The 20,794-nt window shown below is 41.4% G+C and overlaps 1 protein-coding gene across 3 annotated transcripts in view; it reads left to right on the top strand.

The window, feature by feature from the left end:
- The window catches only part of FGF12 (fibroblast growth factor 12), a 613,455-nt gene that overhangs the window by 311,961 nt on the left and 280,700 nt on the right, over positions 1-20,794 (top strand). Inside the window, exon 1 of one of the 3 annotated variants that reach the window (XM_040253357.1) lies at positions 11,671-12,990. The exons of the other annotated variants lie outside the window; for them this stretch is intronic. Coding sequence (XP_040109291.1) covers positions 12,792-12,990 — 199 coding nt within the window. The 5' untranslated portion in view covers positions 11,671-12,791. Of the gene's footprint in view, positions 1-11,670; positions 12,991-20,794 lie in introns of those variants that run through there. 3 annotated transcript variants of the gene reach the window in all.

Here is a 20,794-nt window from a genome sequence, read left to right as displayed (position 1 = left end):
TCTTTTTATGCCAGTACTTTACAGTTTTATTTACTGTAGCTTTGTAGTTGAGTCTAAAGTTTGAGAGAGTGACACCTCCAGCTCTGGTTTTCTTTTTTGTTCTCTCTCAAGATTGCTTTGGCAATTTGGGGTCTTTTGTGGTTCCATGTGAATATTAGGATTATTTTTTACAGTTCTGAGAAAAATGTAATAATATTTCTATCAGGATTACATTAAACCTGTAGATTGATTTGGGTAGTATGGTCATTTTAGAAATTTTAATTTTTCCAGTCCTAGAGTATAGGGTATTGTTACATTTCCTTATATCATCGTGAGTTGCCTTTATCTGTGTTCTCAGAGTACAGGTCATTCACCTCCTTGGTTAAGTTTATTCCTAGATATTTTTTAATTTTTATGTGATTTTAAACAGTTGCTTTTTTTTAAACTTTCTCTTTTCTAATAGTTCACTGTTGTGTATAGAAAAGCAACAAATTTCTGTGTTAATTTTGTATCCTGAAACTTTGCTGCATTTATTTATTAGTTCTAATAGTTTTGAGGTGAAGCCTTTAGGGTTTTCTATATAAATACCATGCTACCTGCAAATAGTTACAGTTCATTCTTCCTTTTCTATTTGCATATCTTTTCTTTTTTCTTGTCTGGTTGCTGCAGCCAAGATTTCATATATTATGTTAAACAGAAGTGGCAAGAGTGAGTATCCTTGTCTTATTCATGAATTTAGCGGGAAGGCTTTCAGCTTTTTGAGTATGATATTCAGTTCAGTTCAGTTCAGTTGCTCAGTTGTGTCCAACTCTTTGCGACTCCATGGACTGCAGCATGCCAGGCCTCCCTGTCCATTGCCAACTCCAGGAGTTCACTCAAACTCATGTCCATTGAGTCGGTGATGCCACCCAACCATCTCATCCTCTGTCATCCCTTTCTTCTCCTGCCTTCAATCTTTCCCAGCATCATGGTCTTTTCAAATGAGTCAGCTCTTCGTATCAGGTGGCCAAAGTATTGGAGTTTCAGCTTCAGCATCCGTCCTTCCAGTGAATATTCAGGACTGATCTCCTTGCAGTCCAAGGGACTCTCAAGAGTCTTCTCCAACACCCCAGTCCAAAAGCATCAATTCTTCAGCACTCAGCTTTCTTCATAGTCCAGTCTCACATCCATACATGACTACTGGAAAAACAATAGCCTTGACTAGACGGATCTTTGTTGGCAAAGTAATGTCTCTGCTTTTTAATATGCTGTCTAGGTTGGTCATAACTTTCCTTCCAAGGAGTAAGCATCTTTTAATTTCATGGCTGCAGTCACCATCTGCAGTGATTTTAGAGCTCCCCAAAATAAAGTCTGCCACTATTTCCACTGTTTCCCCATCTATTTGCCATGAAGTGATGGGACCAGATGCCATGATCTTTGTTTTCTGAATGTTGAGCTTTAAGCCAAGTTTTTCACTCTCCTCTTTCACTTTTATCAAGAGACTCTAGTTCTTCTTCACTTTCTGCCATAAAGATGGTGTCATCTGCATATCTGAGGTTATTGATATTTCTTCCTGCAATCTTGATTCCAGCTTGTGCTTCATCCAGCCCAGCATTTCTCATGATGTACTCTGCATATAAGTGGATTTGTCTTAAATGGCCTTTCTAATGTTGAGATATGTTCCCTCTAAACCCACTTTGATGAGAGTTTTTAAACAAATACTTCTAACACATACTATGAATGTAGAATTTTAAGTTGATGTTTTTATGTGATTTGAACTAAAAAGTTTGAAATTATAGAACCCACTGATTCCTTGACTGAAATAAAACTCTGAAGTCGCTCAGTCGTGTCTGACTCTTTGCGACCCCGTGGACTGTAGCCTATCAGGCTCCTCAGTTCATGGAATTCTCCAGGCAAGAGCACTGGAGTGGGTTGCCATTTCCTTCTCCAACTGAAATAAAAATTTGGGTTAATATAAAGCATTACTTTGCCGACTAAGGTCTGTCTAGTCAAGGCTATGGTTTTTCCTGTGGTCATGTATGGATGTGAGAGTTGGACTGTGAAGAAGGCTGAGCGCCAAAGAATTGATGCTTTTGAACTGTGGTGTTGGAGAAGACTCCTGAGAGTCCCTTGGACTGCAAGGAGATCCAACCAGTCCATTCTGAAGGAGATCAGTCCTGGGATTTCTTTGGAAGGAATGATGCCAAAGCTGAAACTCCAGTACTCTGGCCACCTCATGCGAAAAGTTGACTCATTGGAAAAGACTGATGCTGGGAGGGATTGGGGGCAGGAGGAGAAGGGGACGACAGAAGATGAGATGGCTGGATGGCACCACTGACTAAGTGAACTCTGGGAGTTGGTGATGGACAGGGAGGCCTGGTGTGCTGCGATTCATGGGGTCTCAAAGAGTCGGACACGACCTAGCGACTGAACTGAACTGAAAGCTATACTGAAGGCCAGTGTGCAAGGAAAGAGATTACATCACTGAGATAATTTACAACTAACATCTAGATAACTTGATATGGTTCATTCTCTGGAGTTTACAGCTGCAGACAACTATATTAGAAGTCTCTATGAGAGTGTTTTCGTATATAATTTCTAGCCTCATTCTGTTTGGTAGAGAACATTTCTTCACTTGACAGTCAGAAAAACTTTAAGTGTGGATGGATTACTCAAAATGTAGATTAAAAAAGAAAGGTGTACCTCTTCCTTGAGTTAAATGCACTTCCCAACCCCAGGTCTCTTTCTTAACTGATGGCTGAAAGTATGACTTTCCAACTCACTTAAGGGAATAATCCTTCTCCTTTCAAGAATGTTGTGGGTTTACACTAGGATTTTGTCATTGTAGCACCATCAGAAAAAAGTAGCCTGACATCTGTGCTAGGTTCATAAAGAGGATAAGAGGAAACACATTACTAGATTAAGGCCTTGGGGTTTTCTTTATATTTATCAGATATTTGTGTCTCTTTTTTTTTTTTTTCATAGCCGCTACTTACCTGATGCTATCAGAGATTAAAGATGATACCACTATTAATAAAAATATGCCTAAGATAAAAGTCAAGACTGTTCTTACTCATTCTGAACATTTAATACTTTCAAGTCAAATTAAATCAACATATATTTACAGAGTGTCTACTATTGTCAAAGTAAGGTACTAGAGCCTCATGGGTACAAAAAAATGTAAATCACGATTCTCCTCATTCTGTTTCTACTTTTAACATAAAGTCAACATTCTTTCCCTAGCTTTTTTCCTCAGAAAATAGTAAATGCTTCTGGTTACTTATCTTTTAAAAGCTAGCTATGGCTATTTCCTTGTCTTTTTCCTTTTCAGGAATGAGAGTAAGAACTGTCAAAATGAAGAGAATAGAATGGATCTTTTCTCCATTACTGTATTCTTAACATATTCATCTAACTGGAGATAATTTTATAGCTTACTTTTTAAAGAAATTTCTTTTCTGTGGTCTCTAGTGATTACAATATGTATATATTGTCTAGAATGGATTGATGACCTCATGAAATCCCTTCTAGCTAATACTGTATATTTAAAAAGTAGTATCCTATCCAAAACATTACAAAAATATCATTGCTCTTTCTTGCTTCAAATGCCATTTAAATAAACATGCTTATACAGTCATTTTATTCTTTTCTGGATATCTGACCACTAAAATGCATGTTTATAACTATATCTATCTATCTATCTATTCATCTATGCATCTTGGCCTTGATTGCATAAACAGCCATCTACACCAATATCCTCTTGATTTCATGTTGCATATGGTGAATTAGTGGGCAAAATTAATCACAGGAGAATATAATTTTATGTGAAAATAATTGGTAAGTGAATGACTTAGAAGTTTATTAAGTGTTTTTATTTACTACTGTGGAATTCTCTAAACAGTATTCCAAAAGGAAGCTTGCCAGATATTCTTATTTTGAGCTATTTTGTTTAGCCTAACAATGTGAATTTACAGGTTTGTAGATGAATGATGCTACTTTTCATCTATCCATCTATCTACTCATCTACCCATTCATTCATTTTTTCACTCATTCATACAGTTCCTTGTTTCAGAAACCAATGCTATCTTTTCAACATATTACTTTAATTAATCTAAGTCATTTTACTGGCAAACAAAGTTAGGCTCAGACAAAGTAACTTTATGCAAGGAAAGATTATTCTAAATCACCTATTCTTCCTAGTTTACATTTCTTTAAAAAGTTTTGATTTATTTACTCTTTGGCCGTGCTGGATCTTCATCGCTGTGTGGACTTTCCTCTAGTTGCTGCGTGCTGGGGCTGCTCTCTAGAGACAGTGCGCATGCTTCTCACTGTGGTGGCTTCTCTTGTTGTGGAGCACAGGCTCCAGGGCACAGGGCTTTGAGTAGTTGCTGCACGAAGGCTTAGTAGTTTCATTTCCTGGGCTGTAAGAGCACAGGCTCAGTAGTTGTGACATACAGGCTAAGCTGCTCTGCGGCATATGGGATACTCCCAGACCAGGGATTGAAACTGTGTCTTCTGCATTGACGGATTCTTTATCACTGAGCCACGAGGGAAGCCCTCTAATTTACATTTTAATTTTGGAGAATTCTAAACAGTTTGGACTACAAATCACCTTACTGGTCACCTTGTTTAAACTTCCATTTGATCCCCTGAAAATTTTCTCTAGCCAGTTTGGATATTTCAGTTATTTCCAATACAGTTATTAAATATCAAATATATATCCAATAAAATCTTATTGAATATCAAATAGGATCAATGGTTATTTTCACAGAGCCCAGTGCTACATGCACATGGGACAAAATATGAATTTATGACAATTTTAATAATATAATTTGACTGTCAGTCATGTGCTGGATGCTGGAAGAGACTGCTATTTCAACAAGATCCATTCCCTGAAAATTTGGAATCTAAATTTAGAAATGGAGTAACTAGGTCCATGGAGAAAGCAGCTCAGTACAGATGGGTGACAGCATGAATTTTAGGATTATCAAACCATTTTAAGATCATTTTGATCATATTCTGAGCCTTTAAAAATTGACATTTTATCAGTTCTGTACTCTCTTTTCATTATTGTTATATTCCTTTTCTTCTCTGAATGTGCGCGTGTGTGTGTATGAGAGGGGGTGGTGGGTTAGAGAGAAAAGAGAGAGAGAAAGATAAGAGCTGAAACTGTACACCTAAATATAGGGGGTGGAAGTTGGTCAGTGCAGAAATCGGGATACCATGTGGCCTCTAAGGATATACAATTTTAATAAATAGGTGAGATTTAAACAGATTTTAAAGAGTATTTATAAAGCAAAATGATTAAGTTGGAAATGTGGAGGCTACCCTTGAATTAGCTGAGTTTGTTTCTTTGTATAAGAATAAATGTTTCATTTTGACTTAAAAAGATTAGTGGATGGATGGATAAATTCATTAATTAATTCATTAAAGTATTTATTGAGTGTGTGCTATATACTAACATTTTAGGAACTGGAGATAGAAAATAAATAAAAAAGAAAAACTTCTTGTCATTATGGGTTTTACGTTCTTATGAGGATCTTGAAGCTACATTCCTCATCTAGAAGGAAGGGGTATCCCTGAAGCAGTGGCACTGGAAATTAGGAAAGGGCAAAAATGATGGAGAATCAATTGGGGGCAGTTTTTAAAGATCCTCAATCCAGCTAGGAAGGAAAATAACCAAGGGCCAGATATGTGTTTCAAGCCAAACCAATGTACATTTTTTTTTTTTTTTTAAGGAATGAGAAGGGATGAAGTGTAACTTTATAAAATTATAACATAAATTTCTCTACTTTCTGTTTTGATTTAGTTTTTCTGTAGTTCTCTCATGAAGCTCAACTTAAATTACTGAACTAAGGAGGTGAGTGTTTGGAGGCCATAGTCTCAGAATCAAAGATACCCTCTTATGCCAGGAGTGAGGAGACAACCACCTTAGCGCCCCCACACAGAGAGAGGTAAAAGCTGTGGAGGGAGAAGATTTGGGACACTTAAGGCCCACACTCCTTGCCCACACAGAATGATCTCTTCAAGGTCATTTACAAGGTGTGAAATCCTTCTCAAGGAGGACTGAAGTCAGAGAATGAAAGGACATGTTACATTCTCATCTTTTCTTCTTTGTGCAGGCTTAGTCACTTAGGGCTGTCTGACTCTTTGTGACCCCATGGACTGAGGCCCACCAGGCTCCTCTGTCCATGGGATTTCCCAGGCAAGAGTACTGGAGTGGGTTGCCATTGCCTTCTCCAGGGGGTCTCACCGACCCAGGGATGGAACCCGGGTCTCCTGCACTGCAGGCAGTCCCCTACACTGCAGGTGGATTTTTTACCGACTGAGTCACCAGTGCAATTTTTTCTTTATATGAGCTCAGTTGGGCCATGAGAAACACTGAAGTCAGGAGGCCTAGATTAAACTCATGTATCTTCACTCATCTGTTGTGGGGTCTTGGGAGATTACATCACTTATTAGAGTCTCATTTGTAAATTGGGTTATTGTTATCTCCTTAATTTTCCTTCCAAGATTGTTGAAAGCCTTAATAAGATAATACATGGGAAGATGATTTCTAAACAGTAAAAAGACTATCAATGCAAATGATGATTATATTCTTATTTTATTAATTTAATTACATGGTTATTTATGGCATCATGCTTCTGTTGACATATAGTGTAACATAGAGGGTAAAAAAGGAGCTCTGGAAATAATTAAATTAGTTAAATTTGAATTCTGCCAGTTCTTAACTGGGTGGCTGACTAAGCAACTTAACCTCTCTGTGTGTCAGTTTCTTCATTTATAAAATGAGAATAATGACAAAACATACCTTATAGGGAGGATTCAATGTATCAATAATTGCAAGCCACTTAGAACTCTGCAGGGAGTTTAGCCCTGGCTCACCATAGTTATAGCTTATATTTCTTATTAAAACAGACATTTTTTAAAACATTGCTAATTTCTTTACTTGGGCAATAAGGATACTAACTTTAATCTGTGTCATGAAGAAGAATTAAGTCTTTCTTATTTTGAGAGATGACTAAAACCAGACAAACATATCACATGTAGTAATTGTTAAACTGTTGAATAAGGCACCATAAAGGAAATCACAGATTATTAGGAAGAAATCATTTGTGCTGCTGTAACCAGCCTATTTTAACTGACAATCTGACAGCGAAAAGGAAATCGAAGTACAGCCATTGTGTGGGACAGCATTCATGGAGAAAAGGTCTTCTACCTGTCAAGCATGCAGTTTCAGAGGCTGGTGAGCTCATATTCCTCAAGCTTTGAGTGAGGGGCCTGATCTCAGATCAGGATGATATATGAGCAGAGCTAGACTCCTTTGTGTTTCCGATAGATAAGGACATTGACAATATTCCACTAATGAAAATTTTATTTGCCACTACAATGTCAAAGTTAATTGTTCATTTCAAGTGGATTTCCAGCCTTTGTTAAATACATTATGTCCACGAGTGAATGATGATATGTTTGAATCACAAGGTATGTTTTCATGTTTTGGCAAGTCTGGATTTTATAGCAGGGCCTTGCTTTAAATGGATATTTTAATGATGGCATGCTCATTCTAATACTTTACATTATTATCTCATCTTCTTTGAGCCTGCAGCAGCCCAGCTAGGTAACGAACTACTTGTGTCATTATCATTGATGTATTTTGCAGATGTGGTTTGGAGATTGAATAGCTTGTGCAGTAGCATACAGCAAGTAGGTGATTAAGACAGGAGCCAAATAAGATCATGATGGCATGGACTGTAAGCTTGTGAGGGCAGGGAGAATAGAGAGATGTATAGAGTTCCTCTTGGTAACTGAAACAGGCCTTGGATACAATGTGTTCCCAGTTCAAGCTTTCAAGTGAATGAATGCAGTGGTCCTAATAGTTTGATTTAGGAGTTGAAAGACTTGGCCTATGAATAAGGGAAAGACTATTCAACATTCTGGGTTTTTTTTTCCCTTTAAAATACAGAGATGATTTTAAAATATAGAGATGATTAAGACTATGTTTTGTTTGTTTGAAGGTAGGTCAGAAATATAAATATAATTATCCTTTCAATGTGTATCTGGCAACTTTCTCCAAGTAATTCAGCTGCTTCCAACTATGATGTTTTCAGAACTGTAAGTGGAAATTCTCAAGTTGTTTTTAAAAAGCATAAAAGTCAAGGTATTGTTATCCCTGAGATATTGCCCTTCAGAATGACCTGATTGTTTTAATTAAATCACCAGTGGGTTGATTTAATTTCCTCCTGACTCCCCCACCCCCTCCAAATGCAAATATATCAGAAATGTCTTATTAACCATGAAGGAAAACTTATGAGACTTAGTGGCCCAGGTAGGAAAGTAATAAATTTTTGAATATAAAAAAGATTAACTAGGGTATTGCTTCTGATCTTAAGAGCCTTGTACATAGGTCCTATGTAACTTCTCAAATTTTCCTATATTAACCTCTCATTGGAGAAGTGAAGAAAATGATGCTGATGATAACTTAAAGTGCTCAACAGCTAAAATGTACCGTGACAATAGCTGCAGTAGTACAAGGGAAAAAGTAAAGTCTTTGTTGTTTAATTGAATCAAAAACACCACATTCTTTTAGTAAAGATCTAAAGACATGGAGTGTCACTTTCAGGAAGCTAGCATTTATTGTTTTCATTTTGTTCTATAAATGCCTAACGATGCTGTCAAGACAGGGAAAACTTCAAACAGCAAGTGTTACCTGCTTTTTCTTCTCTTCTCTCATCACCCTCTTCTATCGTGTGCTGCTACACTGGTTACCTTCTGCATCGAAACATCTTTATATGTCATAAACCCACAGAAAAAAAAATCAAAACACTCAAAGATTAGAGAACACACATTCCCTTTCCAGGCCTTTCTTGGTGGGCATAAGACTGCAGTTCTGGTGAAGTGTATTAATTTTTTGAGTCTGAGTTTATTTCTCTCTTCTAGGATTTTGTGTTATTGAAAAATGTATCTCTGTATATCTATATCTATATATCTCCTGAACTCTGACACCTGAAGAACTTGTTTAAAACTTAAAATTCCTGGGCTCTACTCATAGATATTCACATTCTGAGAAACCATCAGGAATCTACATTTAAAAAAAGCATCTCAGAAGAATATCATGCTTTCTCTTAAAAAAATAAACACTGTCATCATCTCTTTTACTCATTTGGCATTTTCCACTTTTCAGAATGCTTGCATATACATATTCAGTTCTGGGAGGTAGATGGGACTGATCGTCCCCATTCTGAGGATAAGAAAAAGACTCAGAGTTTAGCAGTGATTTCTTCAAGGCCTCACTATATACTCCTCTCTTGCCCATTTATCTGGATTCCTCACCTTAGCTGACCTTTTTCTTTTTGAGTGTTAAACTGCAAGAGGCAAGGAGCCCCCAGAGCCAGCCAGTACTATTTGTGCCTGCCTTCCTCAAGAAGGAGACAAGTCTTGTGGCAGCCAAGGAAGGAAAATACATAATTTTATCTGTGAAATGTGAACATTTCTCTAATTGACAGTGTTACCAACTGATTTTCAGTAATTTCCCTTACCACATTCAGATGTACTTTTGAAAATGTATTTGGCTGGCTTCACTTTTGGAGAAGAGGGCTGTGTGTGTGTATCTCCCCTGTCTGTTAGATATGATCAGAATCCCAAGTTCACTCCCTTTATGCAGGCACCCTGAACTGCTGCAGGGGATGTGTGCTCCCCATTGACAGTTGGGATTCCCGCTTCTCTTCTCGTGGCGCCTTGCCTATTTAATCCTCCTCCAGATGTCTGCCCCGTAAACCCATCTGCCTTTGCTATACCCAGGGGCAGCATGAAAGGTCCGGGCCCCCAGATGCAGTGGGGCTGTTTAACAGTGCTTGTGCTAAACAACCTCATAGGCCTCGGTTCTCATTCTGCTAGGAATCTGGAGGATTCCTGGACCCTCTACAGGGCCCACATCCATTCTCAGTAGTTTCCTTGACATTCATGTCCCTTGCCTACTATTAGGGTATTTCCAGCATACACCTGTTTCTGCTTGGAAATCACCCATTAAATCTTTTGACACTACCCTGGTGGCTTATGGGAATGTCTGTAAAGGGGAGGGACTAAGGATATTTGAAGACTGGTTGAAGAATGCTACTTAGTATCACAACAGCCACTTCCACACCTTAGCATGGCTACTCCTTTATGTTTCCAAAAATTTTCATGCTGCATTTTAGCTTAGGTGACATTTTCTCCTCTGTTGAGTTTTCAGTAGTGTCCAGCGGTCGCCACAAGCACTCCTGGAGACCTGACTGCCCTCCAGAGCTGGATATTGACTGCCCTTGCCCACAGTCACCCTCTCCACCTGCATCCTCCCTTCTGTGCAGAGTGCTCACCTGGTCCCTCATTTTAGAGATTGAGTCTGTTTTGCAGCTTTCCGGAGGATCGAACCCAGAAATCTGGGTTCCTGGAATGTGGAAACACTTTTTCCTTTTCCAAAATGAGCTGAAGGTGGGCCCAAGGGGCCATCATTACTTTCTCTAGTGTCCCCTACCTTCCTTTCAAAACAGAATTCTTCGTGCTGCAGCTTATTGGAGAGACTTCAGACTGCTTTCTCTCAATTCCTCCACCCCAACCTCTCTTTGTGCACCGGGGTCCTCTAACCGGTCGGTGTTGTTTTCTCTCGGGGGAGGGATGGGACTGAGCCGATCCGAGCTGCAGTTGTTTCGCTCTGCCTCTGAGAATTTCTCATCCAAACCTCAATCACGTAGGATTGCGTAGAGAGGAGAAAAGGGGAGAGACAGAAGACGGAGAAGGGGGAGAGGGGTGACGGGGGGGAGGGGGAAGAGTCTGGCGCGAGGGAGGGGAGGCGGCTCCAAGCGCGCTGCGCTTCCCTGCGCTCCGGGAGCCTGGCCCCACCTGGGCGCTCCCGAGCTCGCGGCGGGTGGGCGAGCAGTGCCAGAGGTGCTTTGGCGGCCTCCCGCCCTTCGTCCCCCCCTCCGTCTCGGTGGCAGTCGTCCCCGCCTGGAGTTTCCTGCGGAGCTAGCGCTCCAGCCGAGCGAACCGGCGAGGCGGCGGCGGCGCCCAGGAGCCGGTGCGGCTCGGCGTGCCCGGAGCCTCAGCCCCCAAATGGGACTCCGCCCGGAGCGCCCCCTCTGGGGCCCGGGGAGGCGGCGGCGGGGACACCCCGCTAGCCCGCGGCTCTGAGCGGCCACCCGCGCAGCGAGTTGGGCGAGTAGACGGCAAACCGCACCTGCTTCCTGGCCCCGGCCCCAGAGTCTGCGTCCGGCCCCCAGGGCCCCGGTGGTGCGCTCGGCCGCCTCCCGACGCCCCCAAGCCCGGCGGCCCAGGGGCCCCGCTTTCGCCTCGGGCGCCAGACCATGGTGGGCAGCTCCGAAGCGGAGCCGCAGCCTCCTGGAGCCGAAGTCACCCGCAGCCAGCCCCCGCCCCACCCGAGCCGCCGCGCGGGTGTTCGCAGCGCGCTGGTCACTTCCTTCCTCGGCCGGGATGGGCCGCGCGGGACGGAGTGATCGGCCTCGCGTCCGGCGGATAATCCCCATCTGATCTGCTGCCTGTGAGCTGTCGACTGCCGAGCCGCGCGAGCCTGGGGGGCCGGGGCAGCGCGGCGATGACCTGATCCCGAGCCCGCCAGGGCGCCCCCTCCTTCCCTCGCTGTCTCTGAGCCTGTGCGGAGAGCGGCTCGGTGCGGCGGCCCCGGGCGGACCATGGCGGGGAGCTCCAGTTAAAGGCGTGTGGGCGCCGAGCTGGAGAGGACACCTTCGGCATCGCTGCCTTTTGAGGGGGCTTATTTAAACTACTGAGTCATTCCAGATTTAGGATTCCCTAAATAATCACCAACTGTGCCCGTCTTGTGCCAGAAAAAAAGCGGAAAGAGAAAGAGCGCCCGCTCTTTGGGACCCCGCGTCTCCGCGGCGCTCGCCTCTCGCGGGTTTCTCCCGGAGGGTGCCTGGCCCTGGAGGATCTCCCTCCCTCCCTCCTCCTTTCCTTCCCTCCCCTTCCCTCTTGCCCTCCTCCTCCCTCGCCTCCCGCTCTCTTTGCAGCGCTGCTGGCGGGGAGTCGCGCTCGCCGCAGCTGGAAACATCTGCCCCGCCAGGCGCCCCTACCCCGACTCCTGCTAACCGCTCCCACTTCGCGCCTCTCGGAATCCCAGAACTCGGGCGGCGGGCCCCCGGAGAACCGCAGCCGGGGCGATGCATTCGGTAGACCTCACCCAGCCGGGACGGACCTCCTAATCTCCAGAACTGCGGGCCGCAGGGAGTTAAATTGCTGCCTTCCTCTCCTCTCTTGCGGTTGGTGGCTTGTTTTCTAAAGGAACGTTTTATTCACTTTTTAGCATTTTCTACCGGGGGCACGCTACCGGCCGCGGTCCAGACTCTTGCTTTGTAAACGGGTTTTCTATGTATGTGTGTGTAGATACACTTTGGACACCTTGCAACGCTTGCGCCTCTCCGACAGGGGCACGGCTTGTTGTTTTGGACATCATTCTTCCCTTTCCACTTGGTACTCCGAACGCAGTGTGGCCAAAGTCCCCACTGCCCCCCTGGACGCGGATCGCCTGGGGGTGCAAGTTTGAGATGCAAGAGTCTAGTTAACAGGAAGGCCTGGGACCGCCCCGCCCCCGCCGCCAGAGGTTGGGGAAGTTCACATCTGGATTTTCACACATTTTGTCGCCACTGCCCAGACTCTTGACTAACCTTGTGGGCGCCGGGTTTTTGGTACTGCAGCCTTCTCAAATATTAGCACTGCCTCCTCGCGCCTGCCCTGTCCCTCCAGGCCGCCGAGGTCCTGCCCTCGCCCCGGCGGAGCGTGATCCCGAGGGCGCAGTGGAGCCCGGGGCCTGGGGCCCGCTCTGAGCAGCTATGGCTGCAGCGATAGCCAGCTCCTTGATCCGGCAGAAGCGACAGGCGAGGGAGTCCAACAGCGACCGGGTGTCGGCCTCCAAGCGCCGTTCCAGCCCCAGCAAAGACGGGCGCTCCCTGTGCGAGAGGCACGTCCTCGGGGTATTCAGCAAAGTGCGCTTCTGCAGCGGCCGCAAGAGGCCAGTGAGGAGGAGACCAGGTCAGTAGAAGCCCTGACGGTGGGCTCCCTAGTGGCTAACACCCACCTCCCCTTCGGCAAAGCATCTAGGGGCATTCATGGAAGAGAACCAGGATCCTCCTCTTCCATTCTGGCCCTCGTTCTCCCACAATTTTCAGTTAGATTTTCAGTCACCCTCTGTTAGCTAATAGCTTCTTGTCCCATATTCAGGAAAACACTTTATACCTCGATGAAACCACGGTTTGATTGGGATGAGAGTTACATGTTTACATGCTCTTTGTCCCATAGAGCCTGTAGAGTCCTTGAGGGCAGTGGCCACCTCATTCTCCATCTCTATTTCTCATACATCCCTTCATCTGTCCATCCATCCATCCAGTGTTTAATCTACCTCCTGAGAACCTAAATGTGAATAAACCTTCCTTCCTCTATCTCTCATAACACAGTGCAATCTTAACACATAATAGACAGTAGGCACAAGATGAACTTAAATTTATTGTCTTTTTCTAACTCTTTCTTTGGCAACACATGATGTGGAATCTTCCTTACATTTCTGATCGATTTCTCACTTCCTCGTTTTCACCCATGTCCTTTCACTTCTTTTCACCCAGACCTCCTTTTCTTATTCTCTTCCAACTGCTTCTCTCCTTGTTCCAAATGGCTCTGCTCATTAACTTTTCTGTCTTGTTACTCCCATCTTTGCACACTCACACTTTTGGGACATTCACGGAACAACATAGTATCTGCAGTTTGGTCTCAGTGAGTGTAAAGGAAACTTTAGACTTATCAGAAATCTTAGCCTGGCCTTTCTGAAGCTGATTCTTTTCTTTGGCTTTAAACTCAAATGGTTAGTCTTTGCTGTATCTCTGTTTACAAAGGGAAATTGGATACCTCAAAATTTCAGAGTGATTATCCCCAATTTAAGCCAGGCTATCTTGAAAGAAAGAAAGCAGAATTTCCAAGGTCTGTGCCTCTCTGGGTGTGGCCCACAGGGTCATTTGCAATCTGCAGATGATTAACCCTTGCTGTGGACAACTGAAAGCAAATACAGTCTAGAAGGAAAGCTTGCTTGGTGACCAGTTGACTAGTTTAGGTTCTCATCTTTGCAGTTCTGATTATGATGTTCTCCTGGGTTTCAGGAATGAAGCATATGGGCTGGGGTCATTGGGTAAAGAAAACACTTGAAAAGTCTGGACAAGTGGGGCTCAGAATTAGTTTAGAAATTTGTGTTTAAGACTTGTAAAGAAGCTGTTCCATCTCATTTTTCTGTTGAGTTTTCATGACATTATTCATTCCATAGTGGGCTCTTTTTCTTATCCCGTGATGTTGATGAAATAGTAAATTTCAGGAGTAAACAAAAATAATTACGACCTTAAGGCAGAAGCTACTAACACATGTCATTTTATATCCAGTTAGTATGGCCTGTTTATTGTATAAAGGGAAGATATGTGCAAAATACTAGAGTTATCTTTGTACAGTAAATAACTCATGTTAGGGGAAAATAAAATTCTTCATATTGTCCTGCAAGGATCATTTGGGGGCCATCTTCTCTCGGGGCTTCTGTGGTCTACAAAGAACTTCAAGGCTCTTAATTCCATGTGACTTTGCTATCTTAGTCTCTGAACTATGTTCTTGTACTCTAGTTTTTGTTAATAGATTCTAGTCAGCCTTCTTACTCATGAACAAGGGTAATCTAAATGTTAGGTGGATTGTTTTTGTGAATGGATAGTATAAACTCACCTGATCTTTGTTGAAGTTGACTTGGAGACCAGTGATCTGCATGGCTTAATTTTACATAAGAAAACTGCTTCCTGTGGCCTTTTCCTTGGCATCTGATTCGAAAATAGAGACTTTGAGGAAATTGCTGAGTTTATTGTTTTTTCATTGTTCATTTAATCTTTTCCTCTTTCTCAGCTACTTAGTGTACATTTTGGCAACGAGGAGCATGACTGGTGGATTCTTTTAGCTTAAGTGGCACAGTAATAATCTGACAAAGAGATGACAGGACCTATTAAGAGTTGCTGAGTACAAGGGCAACATGCATGTACCTGTCCACTGTGGAGTTGAGTTTGTTATGAAGCTTAGCTTAGAAGAATGGGAGCATAGGGTGCAACAAAACTTTTGGGGAAGATGATAGTATCTGTTACCATTACTAACAAAGTCAAATAACTAATCTGTTGATTTGCTGTCAGTGACCATGATGCACATAGCTTGAGAAGAGCCTATTTATAGAGAGACAGCACCTTCCACATCTCAGTTCTCCAGAGAGAATTCTTTAGCTGGATTGGGAGGAAGTTGGTAAACATCAAAAGGAAAAAACTATTTGAGCAAATCTATTTTATAAGCTCTTTGATGTTATGTTCACTTAATATTTGATTTATCCTTTAAACTCACTAAATGGCTTTCTCAGCCATTTCCTGTGAAATACAAACTGAGTCACAAATGGTAAAGTGGTGAAATGGAATAACTCATACTGATAATTTCCACTCTGAATTTCTGTCACTGAGATACAAGTTTCATGGGCCAGACTTGCCAGGGCAGAGAGCCTGAGACAGTGAACTAAGTCAGGTATTGGATGGGAAAGGCCACAGTTGTATTTCTGATTTCAGGGCTAATACACCGAGAGTCTCTTAATCCTTGTATTAGCTCACCTAGTTCCAGTACATATGATGTTGAAACCTCGTAAATGCAGAGGGAATACTGAAATTACATGGTAAAGGTCTCAGATTTTAAAATCATGATATTGCATTATGAAAACATGAGAATTGGCAGGGCCATTTCTCCCATCACAGAGTTCCAGGACCATAGGGTGCCTCAGATGCACTGTGAATGGCATCCCTGGAGCACACATGGTGGCTTACCCTGGGACTGTGTAGCAAAATGCTGCCTTAGGTAAGAAACCCTTGAGCCAGAACAAGTTGGTGGTTTATACAAGATTGCACAGCTTAGATTGTGGTAAGATTGGGGCTAGAACTCGATCCAGTTGATTTTTCTTGCCTGTGTATTTTACAACACAACACAAAAGAAGTAGTGTGATGTACTGCGTGTCCTCTGTCAAAGAATGTGAATAATTTTATAGATTGTTTATTTTTACCATTAAGGATTGTGATTATTATTTTGTAATTAGAACAATAATGTGGTCTTATAGAGGAGATAACTGGCAGAAGGAGACATAAGCTAAGTCAAGCAATTGGGGTTCTAAAATGACCATCCTACAGCACTGTGCATACAGAAGTAAATCCCACAGTGGAGACATACAGATAGGGCAGGAATAGTCAGTCCCATAGCCCTGTGTGGACTGTGGGTCTTTGGAAGTGAAATGTTGGAGACCTTGAACACTGGCACGTTGGCTTAGGTCACTGAACCATAGAAAAGCCTTTAGAACATAAGAAAAGAACATTCTTACAGTCCTTATATTACTTGAGTTATTATTTATATGTGAAATACCTGTATGAGCTGCTCGAATATTTGCTTAAATGTTGATACCACTTAATTTGCCATGTGAATTACATGGCTTACTCAATTCCGGCGTTTGCTTTACTCTTCAATAGAAACACCTGAAGAAATGATTAACTCTAGAATCATTTATGTTTTTCACTCAGGAGTTGCTGCGTGTAATAGATAGCATTCCCTATCAGGAAGGGATAACTGTTTATAGAATCTTCAAATGTTGGAGTGGCCAGAAACCTTGGAGGTCATTAGTATCACTCTTTGAGTTTTCAAAGGAAAGTCTGTAAAGCACAGAGTAACTAGATAAGCTTAAATTTGTATTTTAATCAGTGTTTTTTATTATTTTTCTATAATTTAATTCTTTCACTTAAACTGGGGCATTAAAAAAAAAACCAGTAATCAATAAAATTCCTCACCTGAAAAACATTAGATAGCTTTCATAGCTTAAGCTTTGGATTTTATATTACTTTTGTTTTAAAGAATGATGTAGTATGTTTATAATGACTGGATAAAATAAATCAAAGAAGTGATTATAATTTTACTAAATTTTGTTGATTTTCATTTGTCTTATTTTTCTCAGTTCTTGTTTATACTTGTTTCTGATATAAAAATTATGGTTACTCAAAATATTTTAGTATTTTTCCAACTTGTTTTGGTGGATGTATACTATTTAATAGCATACTCATTCAGTATTTTACTGTCAAACATATCCTTTGACACTGATGAAGGAAATATCACAAAATAAAAACTTCAAGAAGAAAACTGACAAAAAAGGAGGAAATGCTTAATCATGTGACTTAAAGAATATAAATTACATTTTTATAAATTGAAGTCATTCTGGTCAATGTATAGATCAAGAATACATTCACATGACCAGTGATACTTTACATTTATAGCAAGTAGTCTTATTATATTTTCTCTTTAAAAGTATGACTCATGTCCGAACTACAAAATCAGCCTAATTAAATGATATTTGGCTTGATGCTTGTTTGAAAAAAAAAACAAGGTTTCCTGTTTAGAAACCCACCCTAGGGTTTAAAATGATGTTTTGTGTATGTGTGTGTTTTTATCTTCTTTTCTCTACAGCGGTGCATTCTCATCAACATTATGTTTCCATTGTAAGAACATTTTAAAATGGTTGCTACTGTGATCTCTTGATTTCTTTCATCCCACAGAGATCTCATCAAGCCATAACTCAGGATTAAGTCTTTAAAGTTTTAATGAAGTTGATATTGAACAGAGTTAGAAAAACAATTTGCAGGAAATGAGGCAGTCTGTATTTGAGGAAGCAATAGGAATATTTTGGAAGATGTTTAGAAACTAAAGCTTTGTCTCTTACAAGTGTAGTTTAAGGAAAGTACTGGACTTACTAGTAAAAAACTACATAGCTTTTATTCTTGTTGAGAGCATATTTTTGCATAGATATTACTGTGTTGATTTAGTTTGGGAAATTTGTTAATAGTGATTACTTTTTTCTCATCTCTTTTTTTGAGTACTTTGTCATAATGTGTATTCACTATGACTTCCATCTGAATTATTATAGATTTTGTGAGAACTCTCATAAATAGCCTGATTAGACATAGAGACCAAGTTAACATATGACATTTTGAATTCTATCTAATGGCCTACTATCAAGCTACATGACTTTACTTGTTATCTAAAGAGAAATGAAGCACATCTAAAGGGCTCTGATTCCAAGGTCACTTTCTAAGCATCCGTAAGAGGGAGGAGCCTTAGAATGCAAAATATCTATAAGTTAACCATGTATAATAATACCTTCCTTGATGAAATAACTGCAGGATTTACAGAATTTCTTCACAACTTCTGCCCCTTTAATTCTTCATAGCAATCTACTGGCATGATACCGTCTTTGAAATAAAACTAAGCCTCAAAGTAGTAGACAGACTTGTTCAGATTCCTGGAGTCAGGGAATGGCTAAACTGCTCCAGGACCACCAGCCCCCACCCTGCAGATCCTCTGTCTATCTCCCACCACCTTGAACTAGGAGGCAGAATCTGAAGAATTCAGTGAGATGCAAAGCTGGGACACTCCAGTTGGAGGGAATCAGATAAAGAGTTCAAGGAAATATGGAGTGTCATTTTGCTTTGCTCTGGGTATACCTAGAGTCCCCGGGAGCATCTCTTGTGAGGAGGAGGAGTAAAGCGGGGAGGCTGGTGAAGGTCTCCAGGTACTGAAGAAGCAGTTCCGTGGCTATGTTGTCATGGCAGTTCCCAGGCTCCTGGCTGGGATGTTCCTCTCTGCTTGTGGGAGCCTTGGAGATGTCAAAGGCTGCCACCTGGGGCACCTAGGGACTCACTGGGAGACTCAGGTCCAGAGGGGAAGACTCTTCACTGTAAACATAAACCATTGCTTCAGATGTTTTCAAATGCAAAGAGGTTAATAACAAACGCAGGAGAGCCCTGTAGGATTTAGTGTTAAAAAAATTTTTTTTAATAATTTTTTTTTTTTTTTTTTACAGTGAGTGTTGACTGTGTAGCAGAGTGATTAAGTACATGGATGTTGGTGTAGGATCGGAATCCAAATTCTGGAAATACTATTTGTGAGAACATTAGGCAAATTTCTTAACATCTTTGAGCCTCAGTGTGCTGATTTGTAAAATGAAAGTACTATGTCTAGCATTTGGCTAGGAAAGATCTCTCTGAGGAAGAATCATTTAAGCTGAGTTCTGAAGGATGAGGCAGGCAGAGAAGGGTGGAAGATACTCAAGGCAGAAGAGAACAGCTTGCATGAGACTGAGGTGAGGAGGTATTCGGTGCTTTAGAAGAAGTGTCGCTGGAGTGATGGGAGCAGGTGGTCCGGGTGACTTTGGAAAGCTTGGCAGGGCAGCGTTGTGCCGGGCCTTGGAAGCTTACAGAGAGATTTTAATCTAGAATCCAAAGAGAGTCAGAAGTAGGGGGTGATACAATGTGGCCTGTATATTTAAATGGACACTCTGGCTTTGGAGAGAGGGGAAGTTAAGGAATCATAAGGAGGCCAGGGAAGCAGCTAGGGACAGCAGTTCTCAAAGTGAGGTACACAGGCCTGGAAGCTCCTTGGGGACCTTTTAGTGGGTCCACAAGGTTAAAACTGGGTTTATAATGATATTTCCTAACACTAATTATTCATCTTTTTAAACTCATTAAGTGTCCAGTGTGATTTTCCAGAGGTTATGTGATATATCCACTATCACCTGAAAAGGCTATTAAAAATTTGTTTTTAAACTACGTATCTGTGTAAGGCCAGGTTATCTTTATATGCTTAAGCCACAACATTTGCAAGGGATTAAATGAGGAAGCAGATTTGAGAATCCAGCTGATTTCTGTTAAGGCAGACATAACAGAAATTTGAAAGCATATAAACTACTTTTCACTCATGTTTGTTTTGGTAAACTTATGTTTCATTAAACACCTGTTTGTTTAATATATGATGGGCTTGTTTTTAATGAATATTTGAAACATTTTGTCATAATTTATAAACACAGTAAATATTGAAAGATATAGGCCACGTAAACAAAAGCTCTTTGAGATACTCAATAATTTTTAGGAGTGTAAAAGGATTCCTGAAACCAGAAAGTTGGAGAACCACCAGTCGAAGGTATAGATAATGTTAACACAAAACATTATGGCAGTGGTCATGGATATGAAAAGAATAGATGGAGGTAGAATGAGCTGAGCCTGATAATAGATAGATATAAGTCAAAAGCATGTAAGATGTCTGGAGGATTGATTTTTGGCTAAACAATTCAGTAGGGAGTGGTGCTAAGATGCAGGAAAACTAGGGGAAAGGCAGGGTTGGTATGTGTAATATGCATATCCTTCCCAAATTACAAAGCACTATGGAATGCTAAGGTGGAAAATTGGGTGATGGTATTATTTATTGTTTAGTAGTTTTACAATATAGTGAAGATCCTGAATACCCCCTCTGTGTAAGGCTATCTACTTTATTCTTGAACTCTTTAGGGAACTTACTTTCCTCCATTGATCTATAGCTGCTACCTGGTGAGAGTAATCCTATAAGCAAATATGTTTTAGGCAGAGAAAAACACTCAGTTGTGTCCAACTCCTTGTGACCCAATCAACTGTAGCCCCCCAGGCTCCTCTGTCCGTGGAATTTTCCAGGCAAGAAATACTGGAGTGGGTTGCTATTTCCTACTCCAGGGGATCTTCCTGACCAAGGGAGTGAACCAGAGAAGAATATTAAGAAAAGTCAGAAACCTAAATAGTTTTTTTCTTAGTCCTTTAAAATTGAAACAGAGTATTGCATGTTAAAGACACTTGACATAGTTCAGTCCTGAATGTATTCTGAATATGACTTTTATACATGTGGAACCTAGGTGAACTTTATTCAATGAGCCTGGGTTAGATTCAGTGGTCTTTGC

This window comes from Oryx dammah, unplaced genomic scaffold, assembly GCF_014754425.2.
Source record: "Oryx dammah isolate SB20612 unplaced genomic scaffold, SCBI_Odam_1.1 HiC_scaffold_2, whole genome shotgun sequence".
In the NCBI taxonomy this organism is placed as follows: Eukaryota; Metazoa; Chordata; class Mammalia; order Artiodactyla; family Bovidae; genus Oryx; species Oryx dammah.
This window is presented reverse-complemented; position numbering and strand designations above follow the sequence as displayed.